The sequence below is a fragment of the Rhipicephalus microplus genome, chromosome X, assembly GCF_043290135.1.
Source record: "Rhipicephalus microplus isolate Deutch F79 chromosome X, USDA_Rmic, whole genome shotgun sequence".
In the NCBI taxonomy this organism is placed as follows: domain Eukaryota; kingdom Metazoa; phylum Arthropoda; class Arachnida; order Ixodida; family Ixodidae; genus Rhipicephalus; species Rhipicephalus microplus.
Window position 1 is genome coordinate 285,382,726 of NC_134710.1, and position 19,275 is coordinate 285,402,000.

At 45.8% G+C, this 19,275-nt stretch overlaps 1 protein-coding gene across 2 annotated transcripts in view; it reads right to left on the bottom strand.

Moving 5' to 3' along the window:
• LOC119161449 (uncharacterized) overlaps nucleotides 1-16,503 on the bottom strand; it is a 122,909-nt gene extending 106,406 nt beyond the window's left edge. For both annotated transcript variants that reach the window (XM_075879257.1, XM_037413919.2), the window contains exon 1: nucleotides 15,938-16,503. In XM_075879257.1, coding sequence (XP_075735372.1) covers nucleotides 15,938-15,940 — 3 coding nt within the window. In that variant the 5' untranslated portion in view covers nucleotides 15,941-16,503. The remainder of the gene's footprint in view (nucleotides 1-15,937) is intronic.
• Nucleotides 16,504-19,275: the final 2,772 nt, after the last annotated feature.

Consider the following 19,275-nt stretch of genomic DNA (forward strand, 5'->3'; position numbering starts at 1 on the left):
CGACCTCTTATTTATTATGTTCAGCACCGAAATTCGTGCATTCACGTATACTAGCCAACAAAAATCTGCACGCTTTGCCCATTCCACGGCGCTAAGTAACACTTGATCGCGCATGCAGCGTCGATGGACCCCCGTATTCAAGCTCGCTTTTCAACCTGACACTTGAAATAAAGCTACTTATCATTGCAGAAAGCCGTCTTCAATGTGTGCCGCAACGGCGAGGTTGTTGCAATCTTCGTTCACACCGTTTTCGACACTTTCTTCGTCGCTTGATCTGGTGGCGATGGAGTCGAAGTCAAAATGTGCAACGTACACGACGTCGTTCACGCATATGGTGAAGGTACCGGTAAGACACCGCAACACTTGCAACCCACTGACGCGATGCGGACCACGTGGCAAGCAACACGTGCAACACCACTGACCGCGTGTGGAAGGTGATGTTTGGTACCAGATGACGACACTGCTCCTACGGCTTGTGACGTCAAGCACGCCATGACAAAATTGCGCTCGCCAGCGGTGGGTGGAATTTACAGCCGATGACTTCTACGCTTTATTTTGGACTGAAATAATCTTTTACAGTCCAGTTTTCACACGTGTACAGGAATATTTGACCCTCTACTTTCGTTTTTAGCCGAGTTGGATGACCATGTCATGACCTCTTTAAGTGTTATATTTCAGTCCTCACGGGGCAGCGGCATGAGATTTTGCCGCGATCATGGGCATGCATAGAGGAACTCGAAGCCAGGAATGTGTTGGTTTGACTGCTGCAGATATTTGAAAAATAAGGCATATTCGCACTTGCAGTGTCAAGCTGGATGGCCTCCAATGCATTCCATTATTTCCCTCTGGCTTCATCCCTATCTTTCCCTTTCTCTCCTCTGTTTTGTATATATATATATATATATATATATATATATATATATATATATATATATATATATATATATATATATATATATATATATATATATATACTTTCTGTATTTCTCTCTCGCTATCTTTTTTGATTACCTCTTTTCCGTCTTTCTTTCTAGGCTATGCTTTGCTCTCGCTACTTCTCCTCACCCTCACATCTCTCCCTTTCAATCTTACTTCCCCGGTCCCGTCCATTTGCTATGCTATGACATACTAGGTTCTTTTTTTTTGGCTCTGTTTGAGTGCCTAGCCGAGTGATGGAACGCGTGCCTAGCCTAGCCGAGTGATGGCAGCTTCCACCCGTGATATCTGCCACGCAGGTTGACTCCACTGCTCGTTATTGCGATAGCAATTATGTGAGCAGTCGGCTTTAGCGGGAGTTGGTGTAAACTTTTTCGCCACCACCATCGCTGTCAAAGAGCCGGAACGATGAAGGGAGGAGTCTACGGCAGTGCGGGGAGCTTTTCGTATGGTTCGGGTGCTCGCTTCATGGTTTCGCTTTGGCTACCGTAATGTTTCCGGCGTTAAGCCTGTAGTCGTTCTTGCAACTTTCAATCATGATCTTTTGAAGCAAAAGACTCATGAAATGTTGTTAACAGCTACAAAATTTATTGTCAGGAGGCAAAGGTTACAGGAGGTCAGAGTTAGCACTCTGCGATATGCGCGCAGCCAAATAAAATTACCATAATGAAAAAAAGGAGGAAAAATAAAAAAGAAAGAAAGAAAGAAGAGAAGAGAGAAAGAAGAATCGTAATGAAAGAAAGAAAGAAAGAAGAAAAAAGAAAGAAAGAAACAAAAAAGAAAGAAAGAAAGAAGGAAAGAAAGAAAGAAAGAAAGAAAGAAAGAAAGAAAGAAAGAAAGAAAGAAAGAAAGAAAGAAAGAAAGAAAGAAAGAAAGAAAGAAAGAAAGAAAGAAAGAAAGGTTTCCCCAGTCACGAACCAAGCCGTGTTGACTATGAAGACTCTTCAGGTTTCCACTCGACCGCACGCACAAAATTCCGCGCCACTTGCACACACAAGTGACACGGAAGACGTAGGCAAACTCACCCGGCCGCCCCAGGCGTGTAACGGACGGCAGGCGTTGGGTACTTGCGACGGCCCGTTTCTTCCTCGGGAGAGCGAAGGACGCGCGGCTTGGTATTCTTGGAGTGGGCGGGGGCCGGTGCCGATAGGTGCGGCGAACGTTATTTGCTCCGCGTCTCTGAAGCAGCGCCGTCTTTCTCACGGCTGCGAGCGCAGCGGGCCGCACTGGGCACCCAGCGCCGCAGGGACAAGGATAACGGGTCCCCGCCAGAGCGTAATACGAGCGCGAAAACGTCGCGCGCTGGACGCGCCTGTCAAAGTGCGTCCGGCGCGGTTCCCTCGACTCACAGGCCTGTATTGGGCGCCGATTCCTGTGGTGGCCCGTGCGAACAGAAGTGGCGCTCCTCACCCCCAATAAGGCTGCTACGCATGAGCGCGTAGTCCGTTTCGCGCGGAGCACCTGTAGGCTGTCTCCTGCTGCAGCTGGCGCTATATGTGGCCCTTCAGCCGTTTTCGGCACGTACGCATACACTGCACCGGCGTGCTCGAAGGCGTCGAACCACGCGCCAGTGACGAGAAGTTGGTCGAATTCAGTGCTACCGTGACACATGGTCATAAAGTGGCTGACAAAGGAAGTGCTATACCTTGTCGGTCAAGGAAATAGACCGACAATGCATGCATACACAACCACCGCTGCCACTTTTCCTCTTTAGCTTGCCCTTCGGCGTAGATCTCCGTTCGCTGTTGTCGTTATCAGAAGCGACAAAAAATGCGGAAACGTAACGCTGAGTCGGTGCCCAAGGCTACTGTTACCGGTGGTTTGTCACCTTCGCATAGAGACCAGCCCGCTCGTTTCAAATAAACGAAACGTGGAAGAGGTGAACTACGGCAATTAACTTATTTGGCTTAGCTTAAATTGCTTCCGAAAATTTTTGTTATATAACAGCTAGCGTGAATGGTACAGTGAAAAAATTGTAGCATCGACATTTACAGCATGTTAAGCCAAACTACCTCGCAGAGTACATGGACGGAACATCATACCATACGCTGACAGAATAGTGGAAAACAATCTTTAAAAAAAGATTGGTGACGTCATATATATGTCAATAAAACTTGTTGTTGGACTAGTTTGTGCTGTTGGTTTTCCACAGGCGCAGCTCTGTTAATTATTGCCTTTGCGCATTCATCTGTACATATATCAGAAGGTCATATCGGTGCAATAAACAGTTTGTAGTGAGCACTGCGTGTCATGTGTGTTACTCGGGTGGATGTGTGAGTGCTTGTGTGAGTGTTTGCAAGGGTCAAGGTTGCGCTAAATTCTTACAATATGTCATTCGTATGTCTTTACGCAAAAGGATACACACCTTATTACTGAAATAATAAGTCCAAGTTACTCGAGTTTCCATTAATTTTTACATTGAAGCTGTCAGTGCTACCTCGATGGCCCGTTAACGTATACATAAAATGTTGGCTGATGCCGGACGTAGTGCGATACTAGTTCGACCCGCAGCCCAGTAACGACCCCATGCGCAATGAAGGGTAAAAAATGTGCTCTTTAGAATGCGAAGTTTGTGTCAACAACGTAAAGCGGCCCACCAGTCCGGCACTATACTCAGAGTTGTGAGGCTCTTCACGTAAGCCTGTCAGCAAAATAAGTCGAGCTGAGCGAGCAATGACCCCAATCTAAGAAAACTGCGTCGCCATGCCATATGACATAATGAGTGCACATACGCGTCCTTTCATTTTCGCATCCATATCATCTTGCTCGCTTGCAGCGTACCAAGTGATTACATGTAGCATTGTGCGCCAGGCGTCGCTTTCTTCGTTTCATCCGTGACGCGCTCCTTTCGGCGGGGACAAAGTGGCGGTGAAAGGCATGGTCCAACTAAATTTGTCACGAAACTTGGAACGAAAAGTTTTGGAAACCTATCGCCACTGATTGATTGATATGTGGGGTTTAACGTCCCAAAACCACTATATGATTATGAGAGATGCCGTAGTGGAGGGCTCCGGAAATTTAGACCACCTGGGGTTCTTTAACGTGCACCCAAATCTGAGTACACGGGCCTACAACATTTCCGCCTCCATCGGAAATGCAGCCGCCGCAGCCGGGATTCGAACTCGCGCCCTGCGAGTCAGCAGCCGAGTACCTTAGCCACTAGACCACCGCGGCGGGGCAGCCCTCCACTACGGCATTTCTCATAATCCTATGGTGGTTTTGGGACGTTAAACCCCCCAATATCAATCAATAACACCCGCTAGGTGGTGAACTTGAGGTTCTGCGGAAGAAACGTACCATCGTCAGGTGGAAGCGCCATAAAACAACCCACAACAGTACCAGAAGTAAAGGGAACGGACATAACACAATGCAAAATGTTGGCTCATGTCTATTCAGGGAGGCTGCCGAGTTCGTGTGACAACATAAGCTGAATTTCACAGTTCATGCCCAGAAGTCGGAGCACATGCAATGGACAAGGCAAGATCCAGCAATATCCAAGTGAAGCTCAAGCCTCAACGCCACAAAGTGCGTGCCAATCAAGTTTATCTCAGGTTTACTTTCATAGATTCCCTGACTGCTTCGTCCTCATCCTCAAATTCAAATCACTCACCAAACAGGAAATGTATTCAACTTGAAGAAACGTTAGCGACATGCGTTTATATAGCCTATCAAGTCACCATATACCACCTATGTGCAAACTATAGCCCATGTCATTCGTTTATGCATGCCAGTCTGCACGAAGTGCCCATTCACAAGGACAGTCTACGACGTAAATGATTACCCGCCAGTAGTGGCTAGCACTCTTTATTCCTCTGTCGTCGCCTGTGCACCCCGTTCCCACGCTATGCGTGCACAACGCCCCACCCGCTTAGCTATTCTGCTACAGCGAGAAATGGAGCACTCGCCGAAACAATCCCGTCCTTTGTTTCCGGCTCAATAAACCGTGAGCGCTAACAGATGACCCGATACGCCGTCATGAAGTCATTCAGGCAGCGAGCTAATCATGATCGGGAAGCTTTCGCATTTTACTCAGAGAGAAAAAACGAGACATGGAAAAACAAGGATTGCAAGTAACATTTCTTCACTCAATACAAGCGCGTCTAAGAGATAAGCGCATAAAGCGTGCCTCTTAACATACTTGTGGTATTTTTGTGATATTTCTTGTCGCCAAGAGATACAAGCCCCGCAAAGTACCACCTCACCCCCTGACCCCGACACGCAGGCACACAGAAAGACGCTTGACGCGCCGCGCACGAGCAACGTGTTCCCTCTTACAACTATATACGCATTCACTGTACTACGTAGTAATACGACGAGAGGTAAAACCTTCTGACATTTTCTGTTATGAACCCCTACTTTCGCGAAATGCTTTTGCACGATGATACTTCTGTAAAAAAAACAGCGATGCTCCATTTTGTACTCTCTATTACCATTGTTCGCGAAGAACAGACTGTCGCAAGCAACGCTACCAAGAGCGGAGGGGGGGGGGGGGGGCGACAAAACTTTCTCTGTATTAGAACGCTGGTAAAAGGCGGCCGGAACGTTGGCGACGTTCTTGAGAGATGACGAAAAAGGAGGGTGGGCGAAATTTAGATCCCATGGCATTCTGACGAATAAATGCCACATGAAGCCAGCCGCCTCATTTGCGGAGCCGTCAAGAAGTTACCAAGACTCAGTTTGTCGTCCCGCTTGCACCGTTATTAATGCGATAAAGGAGCTTCCTTCGAAGAGTCTCGACACTGGTTGCCCATTGCACGTGCGGAGGAACTTCCAAAGATCTTGATTGAAACGGCTCAAAAATGTGTGCACGAGGCACTGTCAAGATGTCGGCAGTCCAGTATTTGCTAAACACTCTCACGTCGGCATAAACCACTGATGAAGATCTGGAAAATGGTGAGAACAGTTGGTCATCAGAGCTCCGAAGTAGTGCGGCACTCAAATATTTTGCATTGGCTTCAAAAAAAAAAAAACGAAACAGAGCGTCAAGCGAGCGCGTGCCAGCTGTAAATGACATTCATCCGTTCACCCAAGATGTGCTGCTGAAGTCGTAAAGTGCACGATATATGAAGAGAAAATGGAAAGTGTGCGCGCGTATACGTAGCTGGGTGTGAGATTGTTTTTCTTGCTGTTGTAACAAAACTTTTAAACAGACCCTAAATATAACACAAATTTTTCTCATATAAACAACTTGCTCTTTCGCAATTCTAAAATCACTGCCCTCGCCTTGAGAAGGCACATGATAAATGATAAAATGCACACAAAAAAAAAATGCGGGCGCCCACGCCATCTTTAAGTTGCCGCAGCAATTGCTTTGACACCGTAGATATATTTAGGGCGCTTACTATAGGGCCTGTATAGTTCGTAATCGTTAAATATGAAGCGAATTGCCCTCCGTGTGTGTAAGGACCAAGCATATAAAGTTTTAGAAATATAGTTGGCCAGTGTGGCCAAAGTACGAATAAATTATCTTGAAATTCAAGACGTCATGTGTGGAGCTACGGCAAAAAAATCAAAGATGACTTTTCTACCTTCGTTTTTCCCCTGTACTATGGAACCTATATGATGATGTCATTATCAACAGAATTTTAAGAATATATTTTTCATTTCAAATTGGTTCATTGTGTCATTTTAGTGCGACTTGGAAAGAGGTAGCAATCTTGTAATGAATTACTCCTTTTCTGTCGAGTCATAGCTGCCGAGAACGTGCATCTGCAGAATATGGTCTTCTTTTCATAATATAAGCCGAGTGCCATGAATGGGAAGGTGTTGGAAGTTGGTGTACCCAAACTGCTCGATTACATTTATTTGCGATAGCGCAAATATTTGTTCACGAATGAGGGTGAAATTGCGGCAACCTTGGTGAAACAGCTTTGGTTTGCAGTGATTACCGGCAAAATTGTGACATGGAGATACATTTAACGTGCCGAGTTCTATAAATCGCAAAATCGGGCTCAGGGGCCGGAATTTCTGAAGCTTTTGCTTCCCAAGTGCTATTTAGATGTCGAGCGGAAGTATTAGCTGTAAGTTATTTTCTCTTGAGCAATCTTCGCATACGACTACTTTCACTGTGTGTGTATGTGTGTGTGTGTGTGTGTGTGTGTGTGTGTGTGTGTGTGTGTGTGTGTGTGTGTGTGTGCGTGTGCGTGTGCGTGTGCGTGTGCGTGTGTGTGTGTGTGTGTGTGTGTGTGTGTGTCTGTGTTCCAGATAGAGAAACAGATGAATATTGGAAAGGTACAGTAAGGTTAAACTACATCCACTGTGCTATACGTACTCAAAAAGAGGAGAATAAATGACTAAAAGAGAAATTGAAATAGAGAATGACGGATACACTTTACACCACACACACAGTGCAGTGTTTCACAAGTGGTCGCTCAGTGATGCTGCCTACAAATATTCCAGGAGGGCTCGTCTGGCTTTCTGCGTTGATGTACTGTGAAACCACGCTCACAAGATCTTTTCTTGAGTAAAAGGCTGATCACTGAGTTTTTTAAGGCATTCAGTGAAGCTGGCATGGGCCTATCTCTTTGAAGCTCCCTTCGTGGTAATGAGGGCAGAATATGTCGTTGCTAGATTAAAATAATTGGACAGCAGTGGGAGCCTGGAGTAAACGAGGTTCTTTCAACCGCTAAATTAAAGCTCTTGTTCTGTTAATGCAAAAAAGTACAATAGTTTACGTTATAAATGGCCTGTAACCAGCTCAAACGTATAGCTTTCATGAGTTTCCTTTTATCTAGCAATATTACATCACGCTTTTTAATTTCAATTTTGATTAAACGTTCTATACTATGGCCAAAAATGGTGTTTGTAGTGACATAGAAGTAAGTTCTTTATGTTTTTCACACGAAAGTGTTTGATGCTGGTGTCTAATATGCCTTCACTAGCTGACGTATTTCCATGACAGAAATACGTCTGTGAAATGCCGATGACAAAGAGAAACAGGAAGAGAAGTTGAATTGAGAAGAAGATTTCGATAGTCTAGGATTAATACCCACAATCCCTCTGTCCACGACGATAGGTGACGGGTGCTCTACCCACCGGGCTACCAGCACACGTGCTTAAAGGCTCACAAACGCGCTTTACATCTCTCAGAGCTCCTCACTCTTATGGCGCTAATAGTTTGCAGAGGCATGGTCGTCGTCTATTAGCTGTGAAATACTGCGTCTTAATAAGAACAAGCACCGACCGGGAGCGCTTCGGTACTGTAAGCGAAGCGGGGACTGTCTCCCCAATTTTCACTCCCACTTTCTTTGTTATGTTTCATAAAAGTTTCATAAATTGTGTAATCTATAGGGGTTTATTCATGATTATGCACATTATTTGTCGACATGGAGTTGTGCCACCAGGCGTCAACGTACCTGCATCCGCAACGAACGGTGCCATATCTGTCATACACACAGTGTGGATGCTCTCATTCCTCAACTAACAATAATCATCAAACTACTTCTTTCGAGGCACGTATCACTTTCGTATTTTACCAGTTCTTACGGTGGATGTATCGGCCATGTTTGTTTCTTTAATGAATACATGATATCCTGACTAACACCATGTAAATCTGTAGTTGCATACCAAGCGTACAGTGTTTGTTAGGACAGACAAAGTTTTGACGTTAAGTTGTATTTCATTCAGCATCAGTATTACCCGGACGTATTTCGAACTCCGGCTTTTCGATGTCATGTCGTCACACCCAAGAATGTGCTTTCAAGTAGCACAGTCGCAGCAGGCCAAATAATACAGATGATTGTCTGCAATACGATAGCTATATGCTCTTCTAATCGCAGCCGTTGTGCAACTCGTGTTTATTGGCGTCTGTTATCGGTAATCTAGGAGGGGTGGGGACTCACAAATGCGCTTAACTGTGTACGTCCAGCGCTTTGTGCACCGAGTAAATGGACAAAGGAGACGCTTGCTCTTACGAATCACGTATATCCATGCTATCATCGGCCTTCTTAATTCATTGTACCTCTTGCAGGTTTCCTTACTCTTTCGAGGCATGCACAGCATGCATTCGTAATCTGTAGCAAAGGCTAGGAGACAGCCGAGCCGAACAAAGGGTTGGGGTAGTAGCATTGCCGAGAAGGGCTTTGCAATAAAACAGATGCACTCTAGAAGTGCCCTTTTGGAGACGAAGCTTCTAAGAAGAAGATGAAAGTAGTCTTATCATCCTCTTTCTTAGTTTTGCTTACGACGTCGCGACGTTCCAGAAGCAGCGGGGAGCAGGCCTTCGCAGCAGCAACAGATAGTGCGCTTTTTTCCATTAACGCGAAGGAGAAGCTGCAGGCGAGCTGCTGCTCGAAGGAAGTACTCCAAGGAGGTTGTACAACGACACCGTGCCCATGCCACTCGCTCGAGGAAAATTGACCATAGTCTGAAAATTTTTCTTGTTTTCTATTCTCTTTGTTTCCTTTATAGTCCGCGCAGAAAGGCACACAAACGATACAGCCATCTGCACCTTTAACACGAACACTTCTATGTGTAGCCAGGGCTAGTTTGATTGATACCAGCCGTGAAGTTCTGGGCGCATTTGCCGATATAATTCCACGGTACGCTTGTATAGTATGTATAGGCATGTATGGTTAGCATCTTGGTAAGAAAACCCAAACATACGTGATGTTAGCGTCAATCAAACTGCTGCAGGACACGTGGCAGAGCTTTCGTGTTAAAGGTGCTGACGGCTGTACATCATGGTCTACACATTTTGTCACTAAAGCCGTGCAACGTAGCAAAAGTTACGTGAAACGCTGGGAAGTGCGCGCGGCGGTTATCACAGCGAAGTGGGAAGTGGGGTGCCGCGTTTTCTGCTCTAATCTGAAATCTACGTGCGTGTCTCGCATGCGACTCAGTGCGTGGTCCACATATTAGAGGACCACCTGTAGCTTTCACGCGCCCTGATAAGCGGGTAGGAAATAAACACGCCGCTTTGTACTCCGCCTAGCGAGGTGTTCAAGTATAGTACATGTAAGTGTAAGAAATATCTTCGGCAGTTTTGCGAGTGGTGAGGATTACCTAGGCTTTCACTTCAACCTGTCCTGCGAGCTTTACTTCCTGTACAATGGGGCTTTTCGGAGCAAAAAGCAACAATATCTGGACATTGCGAAAATGTCCTGAATGTAAAGGATATTTGAATGAAATGCCAACAGCGCGGCGCGCTGTTTTCATCGTGCTCTGACCTTGACGGCAATGCGAAGATACTAAATGGTCCTTGAATGTGTCATGGACTACTCTAGTGGCTTTTTATTGCCATCCAGGTTACAACACTAGGAAAGAAATGGGAAACAGCAGAGAATGTAGAAGCCGAGTTGTTCTCGTTTCTTCTTGTGACGTAGTGTACGTACGCGTCTTTTGAATGCAGTGCGTTAACACGAAGGCCAACTTGAAACGCGTCAGCCCTCCCCCGTCTCCCTCACCTTCTGATTTTTCTTTCGTATCTTGTATACAACATAGCTGTACACTAGCCGTATGAACGCTCTGGGTATATGAGAGGAGGTGACACGTAACATTAAAAGGTTGGGGTTGTACGGCAATATTAAAATTTATTAAGGAAGGAGTTGGTGGAGAATAGGGAGCTTGGTCTAGGGGGGGGGGGGGGGGGGGGATGAGGAGGTAGTATTGCGAGCTAAGTGCTGCTATATGGTCACAAAGCACGCTGTAGTGACATCTCTCAAGAAGACAGAAGTTGCGGAGAAGTGGAATACTCTTGGATAAAGGGGCGGGAGTCAAAGCAACTTCTTTGAAGACGGCCTGTTGAAACCTTATGGATATCTGGGAATTCTAGACACTACAATCTTACATATTTATATATATATATATATATATATATATATATATATATATATATATATTGAGGACTGTGACACGTTGGTGTTGCTGCATCTCGTCCTCATTAAAATGCAGACGTCACGTTCAGACATCAAATTCATGTCCTCCTCGAGGTTAGCATCACAACACAGTGCCCGCGGCGAAGTTACAGTGGCACGTAAATTACGGCAACGGCTCCTGCTTCAGCCGTGAAAGAAGGACATACAAGAACCACGGAATGTGAAGCGCTGATGCCAAATAAGGTCTATAACAATTTACTTCGATTAACATATTATTCGCCAATATATTATTCGCCTTTCAGTGTGTATGTCAATGCGCGTGCCTTCGTAGCTTTGTGCATATGAAACACCATGCGTAAACCAGCTTGAAATTGGTGCTTATTCGCGTTCACATTGTCTATACTTCCTCGCCCGCTGCGGTAGCTTGGCCTCTAAGCTTAGGGTTTCGATGCTCGATGACACGGGTTCGAAGCTTAAACCCGTGTTAAAACCGAAGCTTGAACCTAATCTCGAATACACGGGTTCGAGTTGCAACTATAGTATACTGTGACCTCGCAGCGATGAGGTCGAAATGCAAAACACTCCCATGCACTTCGATTTCGTAGGTCAAAATTAATCTGGGACCTACCATCACTATACGGTACGTCTCATCTTAGGATGTTTTTTGGGCGTAAAACACCAAAGCGCAAGTTTTCTTGCTTGTTTCTTATCCACGCTCCTCGCAATCTATCAAGTTGTAGGCTGGTACTGTTCACTCTACTCAAAACTTCTCCGAAATTTTAGTGCAGCAGCCTTCGGGCAGCACTGCACACATCGCATTGGAGAGGCGCAATATGGAAAGCAGTGGCTGCGCTGCCGGCACCGGTCTGCTGCTTCCACTTGAATATTGCTAAAGGCAGGCAGACAGAGAGGAAGGAAGGTTGTATAGGGATATGAACAAGAGAGGCCCGGAGTTTGGAGGGCTCGAATTCACGCTCCCATTGTTGCAGCGTGCACGCTCGCAAGCGAGCACTGTTCTGTTCACTTTCGCCAACGAGGCCTAAAGTTTCTTCTTCTACGGTGTGTTTTCTTTTTATTTCATGTTTCCAGGAAATGGTATATGCCGTCTGCGCGCTTATGCGGCTAGGCATTGCAACTTCCGCGCTCTCGGAACACAGGAATTACCTCAAACTGAGGAAAGGAGGCAGCAGATATACGGACGCAAGCGGAAGGAAAGAGTATACGTTCTCCGCGACAAAGGAGAAAACAACTCGAGAAATAGACAGCACACGCTGTTCTCTGCCGTGCCTGAGGAGTTGAGAGGGGAAGACTAGAAGGAAGCCGTTGGTACAGATGAGAGCAAAACTGAGTGCAGACCGAAGTTTTAGCAGAGATTCGTCACGCTTGGTTCTTTTTTCTATTTTTTGTTTCTTTCGGCATCGAGTGTAATTGGTGTGACGTGCGCGCAAATGTTGGAAAAAAAGGCGCCCAGATTCGAAGTCGAAACTTAGTTTGCCTCTGGGCACCCGCAGAAAGAGAATGGCAGCATTACGTCGGTACACGGAAATCAAAATGGAGCAGGCCCTCTTTTTTTTTTCTCTAGAGTTGGCTGCTTTTTGTTTTCTTTTTGTTTTATTATTTCTAGACTAGTTTATTGAATTTTAGGCTGGTGCCTACTTTCACCCGAGTCCCGTGAGGTGGACTGAATGGCGTTTATTGGCTGCTGCTATGGCCGGGTCGAAGTAATTATAAAGTGTTCAATTAAGCGTACTCTCTTTTAGGTCACAGCGCCGTCTGGCCGCTTACACCACCTCGTTTCTTCCCTTCGAATGTTTACACGCCACAGCCGCGCATGGGACGGACATTTTATTATTTATCCTTCATTCTTCGACGCTCTTTTTACTCGAGGCTTTCGTGGACTTTATGTGTCGGTGTGAAGTTCTCGGTTTCGTTTTATTAAAAGATTGACTCGAAACTGGAGTATAAAGCCTTGATTTCGTTCAAGAGGCGGTCAGTTAAACTTTATGACACGGCGCTTCTAGAAACGCTCACATGTGCGTGCTGTACGCGTAGTACGCAAAAAGCGGATAGGAACTTTGTGGCCTCATACTAAAGGGTATATATTGTGCTATCAACTAAGTGGTCCTTCAGAAAAAAGAATTGTTCTTCGAGGAGCTTGTAATTTTCGGGCATGCAGAGCATTAAGTTACTTTTTACCAAAATATTGGAAATGAATCTACTGTCGAGGATGTAAATTAAATTAAAAATTGTGCTGTTTGTTTCGTTCAGAAGTGTGGTGGTGTTATTTTGCTCATTTATTTAAACTGTATGTTCTTGTTCATATTTTGTTTAGATTGACCAGAGCGTGTCTTTTCTTTTTTGAACTGCTGAAGGCTGAAAAACGAGGTCGGCGAAGTGATACAACTCGTATTACGTCCACAGCATGCAAGTTACAAGAAAACCAGCATATAGCTCAGCTATAAGCAGCTAAATGGAGTTACGCGAAAGCAGAAAGGCAAGCAGTAGCACATTTGTATCCTCGAAGCTACATTATGCTTGAAATTGCCATTTCAAAAGGTATATGGAGTCAATAATAGATACCTGAATATTGTTTTTCGTTTTGTGGGTGACACTATTCTGGTACATTAACGTGACATTATGCCCATATGACGGCAGACAACCCAAAAACTGCGTTAATTAAGTTTTCACGGCTGTCAAAATGAAACTATACTTTCGGATATTTCGCTGTACGCCGGGTGAAATTGAAGCATGCTCAATTGCTGAATAACATTTCGCTGGGTGAATGCTGACAACATAAAAGACCCTATACTAATTGGCCTACGAATCCGCGCTTCAAGGAATTCATATTTTTCATTCGTGTGGTGATAAAGGCAGGTCCTTGTTTTTTTTCGTTAATAGATTCAAGCAGCCCTGCCACGGTGGTCTAGTGTTATGGCACTCGACTGCTGACCCGAAGGTTGAGAAATCGAATCCTGGCCATGGCAGCTGCATTTTCCACGGAGGCTCAAATGCTTGAGTCCCGTCTACTTTGATTTAGGTGCACGTTAAGTAAACCTCAGAGGGTCGAGATTTCTGGAGCCCTCCACTACGGCGTGTCTCATAATCATATTGCGGTTTTTAGACGCTTAACGCCTCCTAATATTATTAATATTATTATTATTATTACAATAAAGTCAAGGCAGCAATAAGTTTCCAATACCGTATAATATAAAAAACACTGTACCCTGTTCTGACACATTGTGCCCTTAAGTGTATCTTCTCGATCTCACTAGTAGTCTATAAGCGTCTGATTATATCCTTAGAAACGCTGGTCGTCATTGATAAGCATTATGCTTGCGAAAAAATGAAATACAATGCGGAAGAAGCAATATATTCGGATACCATGTCAAGTCGACAACACCGATACAAGGTAAACGTGCTGCTCGAAGCTTGAAATGTTGGCTTCATCTCACTGATATCTGCTCATTGAAAGTGAGCAGCTACAACAAAGTGAGTTTTTGCTTTCTCGAAAGCAATTTTTTTCCTCCTCTGCCTTCACGCACGCTGAAAACCTGAACGAAGAAGCGGACATTATTAAGTTTTCAATTAAATTTTAGTGTTCTTAATTTTTTGACTTAAATATTTTCAATTCATCCCAGTGATTTATCAAGAGCTGAATTTACGTAGATTTATTTTAGTAGATCTCAAATGACTCTGCATATCGTCCTACAATGTATTCAGCATCAGATTGGCTGAAATTTTGTGCGAAAACTGAAACCCGGCGGTACGGGTTTTTGTGCACGCGGGGGCCGGTGGACGCGGGAGATACGCTCTGTGAGAAGCTTATCTCCATGCATCTTCTTTTTGCGGATATCCTAACTGCTATTCTAATACCTCAATCTTTTGCACTCGCTATCTCACGTGATCATTTAATTACCCAATAGACAGCGACGTGCCACGACGTAATGATATAATCTCCCCCCAAAATAATAATATGTGAAGTTTCACGTTTCCAGACCACCATATGATTATGAGTGACGCTGTAGTTGAGCGCTCTAGAAAGTTTCGCCATCTGGTGTTCTTTAACGTGCACTTAAATTGCAGAGTACACGGACCTCTACCATTTCAACTCCATCTAAATGCGACCGCCGCAGCCGCGAATGAATTCGCGGCCTCTGGGTCGGCAGCCGAGCGCCATAGGCACCACTTCACCGAGGCGGACTATCTCCCAAAACGGAAGATGGCATTCCGCTGACACTCAATTGTGCAACTGCAGAATTTTAGCCTTGATTACAAACAAGCTCACGCAGCCGATAAATGCAGAGGGAAATTTCTTCCGAGGATACGAAAAGACTTCACTCTCCATTTTATGTATCATCGCTACTGGATACAGATAACTTTGTGCGGCGAACCGCAGTAGCCAAATGCGACTTGTCAGTTAAATATAGGCTGAGTGAAAAAAAATATTAATGTGGGTTCATAGCAACGATAAGTTCATTCTCAGCAACTGCTGCAAAAAAGAAGAGTAAAACGCCAAGATGAAGAAAATGACCCAGCTCACTATTGTGCAAGCATGAAGACGGGGTATGAGATCTTTATGATATAACAGAATGCAGCGCGATCACTCATGGAGCATAATGCCACTCAAACAAACGTACTATACATGCCTCCTTGCCACTATATATCAGATAAGTAGAATTCTCAGTTTCGCCGTGTCATATAACCGTCCTAAAAAAGCTCGTAACAACGGTCATGAAGAAAGAAAGCACCGATGGCCCATTTTTTTTTTTTTTCATCCAAGGCGTGTTAATCCTTTCGGGGACAGGAAACTAATATTAGTCTCTCTACTTCAAGTTTGCGACAAGAAAACACGCAGTTTTTTTCACGACGTTATTGCATGATTTGTTGTTGTCTACCACGAAAAAAAAAAAAAGCAAAAGTAAAGAAAACTCAACAGGCGAGTTGGTGGCGTTTCTGTTTTGTTCCTCCGGGCCACAAATAGTGTAAGCGGCCAGGCGCGGGACGTTGTCTCTGATCTTTCCGATGCTCCCAGTGTCACAAACAGCATCCGCGGTGTTTCTCTTTAGTCCGCGACGTTTGACACGGCACACGGGGTAAGAAGGGCGGCGAGAGCCAATACCAGCGGAGGCTCTAGCCGCGCTTCGGGGCCAGGACAGGAAACACGCAGGACAGCACTATTTACTCACCATGGCGCTTCGGCTTCGGTGCCGAGGTCCACGACCCCCCTGTGGCAGCCCGTAATCCGGTGACACCAAGAGCGACAACGCGTCGAACGAAGGCAAAAAGCAGCCGTGGGCGTCGAAGACGGTGCAGCGCAGAGAAATCGGGTTGCGTCTCCCTTACTTCTCACACAGTGGCAGTGCTCATCATCCCGCTCTTGGGCGTCCTCTTCTCCACTCGGGTACGGATTTCCGTCGCCAGGCAAGATTTTCTCGGAAAAAAAAAAGAAAGGAGCACAGCCGCTACTTATGAACGTCTCTTCGATGACCGCAAGCTGTCACTGCCGTGTGGGTGGCTTGTTCATCACGTTTACGCCGACGGGCTAACTCCTTCCGCTCTCGTAAGTGCGCGACTGGCTCGCCGGTTCAACGGTGTCGAAGAAGTAAAGCGGCAGTGCGTCTCAATGGGATGCCGGCTGCTGCTGCCGTGGTCCGCGCACAACTGTAACGACGCTTTGGCGAAGGAAGGGAGGCGCGCGCACACTGTGGCAGACGGTGCTGCTGTGTGATCCGCTGGCTGGGGCTAGACTGACCTTCTTGAGACAGAGCAAGGCAGCCGGCCACTCACCCGTGACACTGAAAACGGGACTTCTCTCACCGAGGGTCCGGCCCCTCGCCGCCACTCAGGTAGACCCGCGCCACGCGTACGCACTCTCTCAGCACGAGCACACCGCCACTCGCCTCCTCACGCAGGAGAGCACACGCGTTTCTCTTCGCCGTTGTCGTTGGGAGTTGCGCGCTTGTTTAAGCTTTCAATTAAGGCTGCTGTGTACAGCGCTCCAGGAGCTGCTTCCTTTTTTTTTTTTTGTCGTTGCCGAATTCATGTAGTCATTTGTGCTCTTGCGTGACAAAAAAAAAAAAAGAGAGATGAGACACTCGCGTGTCCGCCACGCGGTGAGGGTGGCGGGAAGGGGGGGGAGTGGTGCATCATTCACCGCGCGTGCCACTACGAGTGTCCCGAGCTGCTTCGTGCTGAGATGCCTTGAGCAGCCCTGCGGAAACCTCATAACACGCCCGGAACGGGAGAGTGTACCCGACGTGGGCAGCGGCGAAGAAAAGTGTGGCGTTTTCACGCTCCAGAATTCTCGCCGTGACGGGCTGCACGCTGTGCCAGGGTGTTTGAAACCGCCCGGGAGAATTGCTTTTCCTGCCGCTTGAAATTCACCCGAGGCATCGTCTTTTAATATTTATTTTTTTGTCTTTCCACAGGTGTCTCTCAGTCGCGCGTCCGCGGATGCTCTCGCGCCAGACGAGCTTGTTCCGTTAGCGTCCCCGATAGTGAAAAAGGCCGCCGCGTAACGCGGTCAGGTAGAACAGATACTACTGCACAGGCAAACTCGATGGAGCCCATAGCGGCCTCATTCACTGCTTTAGTTACCTCATTTATTGGTGGTGCGACACGAGTATTGCTTTCAACGAGCGATTAGGCGCGACGCATGTCGTCTGGCGAGATAACGCAGAAGGTAGAACATAGACACTGGTGCGCTTTCCGTATTTCATTAGTTCGTCACGGAGGGCCAAAGAATCGACAATCATTCGTTGAAAGGAACCAGATTACATTACAGATTTCTTCACTGAGGTTTTTTTTTTTTTTTCAATGTAGTGAAATTACATTGCAAAGTGCAGCTGCTCGAAAATATAAAGTTAGATTTCTGTTACTCTTGAAAAGTGATGAAAAAACTTGGAATTTACTCTAACAGGAGTTCATCATTCATGAACTAACTGATACGACTTTACGTAGCGTCTTTTTTTTTTTTTATGACAGGCAACCCGAGAGCTCTTGGCCTGCGCTCTTCCGCGGCTGCCTATACAGCACAATCAGCGGACAGACGAAGAAAGTGCGTCCGCCTTTGGCGGTGTTGTCTGTAGCACGACCAGAGCGGGAGGGGCAGAGCTTCTCCAACGATCATAACTCGGTATTTGTTTTGCTAATAAATGACGCCACAAGCGAACGCGCTTTCTTTATCAGTTGATGGTGCTGTGGGAAGCCGTGGCAGGAGGTAGGCCACGCGCTCGCGTGTTTCCTTTCGTAAAAAAAGGACAGTGTACCGAACTAATGCACTGAAATCTGAGAGATCATCGTTGCGTCGTAGAAGCACCTGACACTTCATTGTGAGCATCAGAAAGGTGTCATCGCTTAATACAGTTGCCACGCGGTGCACTTAAACCCGATTGACATCACAATGCTCAATTATGATTTGGCGCATTCTACACGTTGCGTAAAAGCGCCCATAACGATTAAGAAATTCCATCTGGATTACATGTAATCATAGTTCGGCGAACCCGCTTACGAGTCCACTCACTCGCGTTAACTCAGAGTCAGATCAAGTGCTGGTCTGAGTCTTAGTGAGTTTAGGAGAGTAATCTTGTGGTGAGTTTGAATCTAAATGAATCCGGCTAAAGAAAATTTTCGTGAGCGTGAGTCCGGTTCAGTAAAGTTTTGTTGAGTCTGGGTCCAAGGGAGTCCAAAACGCAAGATATATTTCTTGGGTCGGTCTGAGCGACTGCCGCCTTTAATTCTCGACCAATGGTCATATCTTCTCCCGTTCAGGCTTATTACCAGCTTTTTCTGGATTCCCGTATATACTCACGTCTACTTGCACGTATTCCAAAGCATGCGCCTTTCTATATTCATTGGTAAGGCACGTGAATTACGCAGGGTATGATCTGTGTGGTCTTCTATTACCGCCAACTCTTCCAGGTAGAATCATGATAAATATATCTTTTGTTGTCATCTCTTTGAATGATAAGGTCCTTACTGGTTTACCACCACTCACAACTCGTATTCGTAAGTGCTGTATCAAAAAGCGCCAAGAAGAGCACTGATTGCGTGAGATATTGATGTTAACTAACACTGAAACCTTGTTCCAAAAAGCTAACTTAACGCGAATAGACTCATGAGCGGACTCGCTCAGACTCTGACAAAGCGATGAGCCAAGTTCGAGTCAATCCGTTGAAGAAAATTTTCGTGAGTGTGAGTCCGGCCCACGAAAATTTTAGCGAGTGTGTGTCTGAGTGAGTTCTAAGCTCAAAATATATTTTGTGAATCAGTCTGATTGACCTCCACAGTTTTTGCCGACTTGCGTGCGTGATCACGATCATAAGTGCTTGTGTGACATCAATATTATTACATTGCAGATTTATTTCGCCATGGTAAAAAGTGTTTCCGGTGGCGCGGATGGCGAAACAATAGTGACACTGAAGAACCATACCCATAAAAAACAACAGGTTCTTCAACTCAATCTGACACTTATCCGCGCCAATGAAGCGGCTTTTCAAAGTTACTAACGGCACCCTGTTACTTA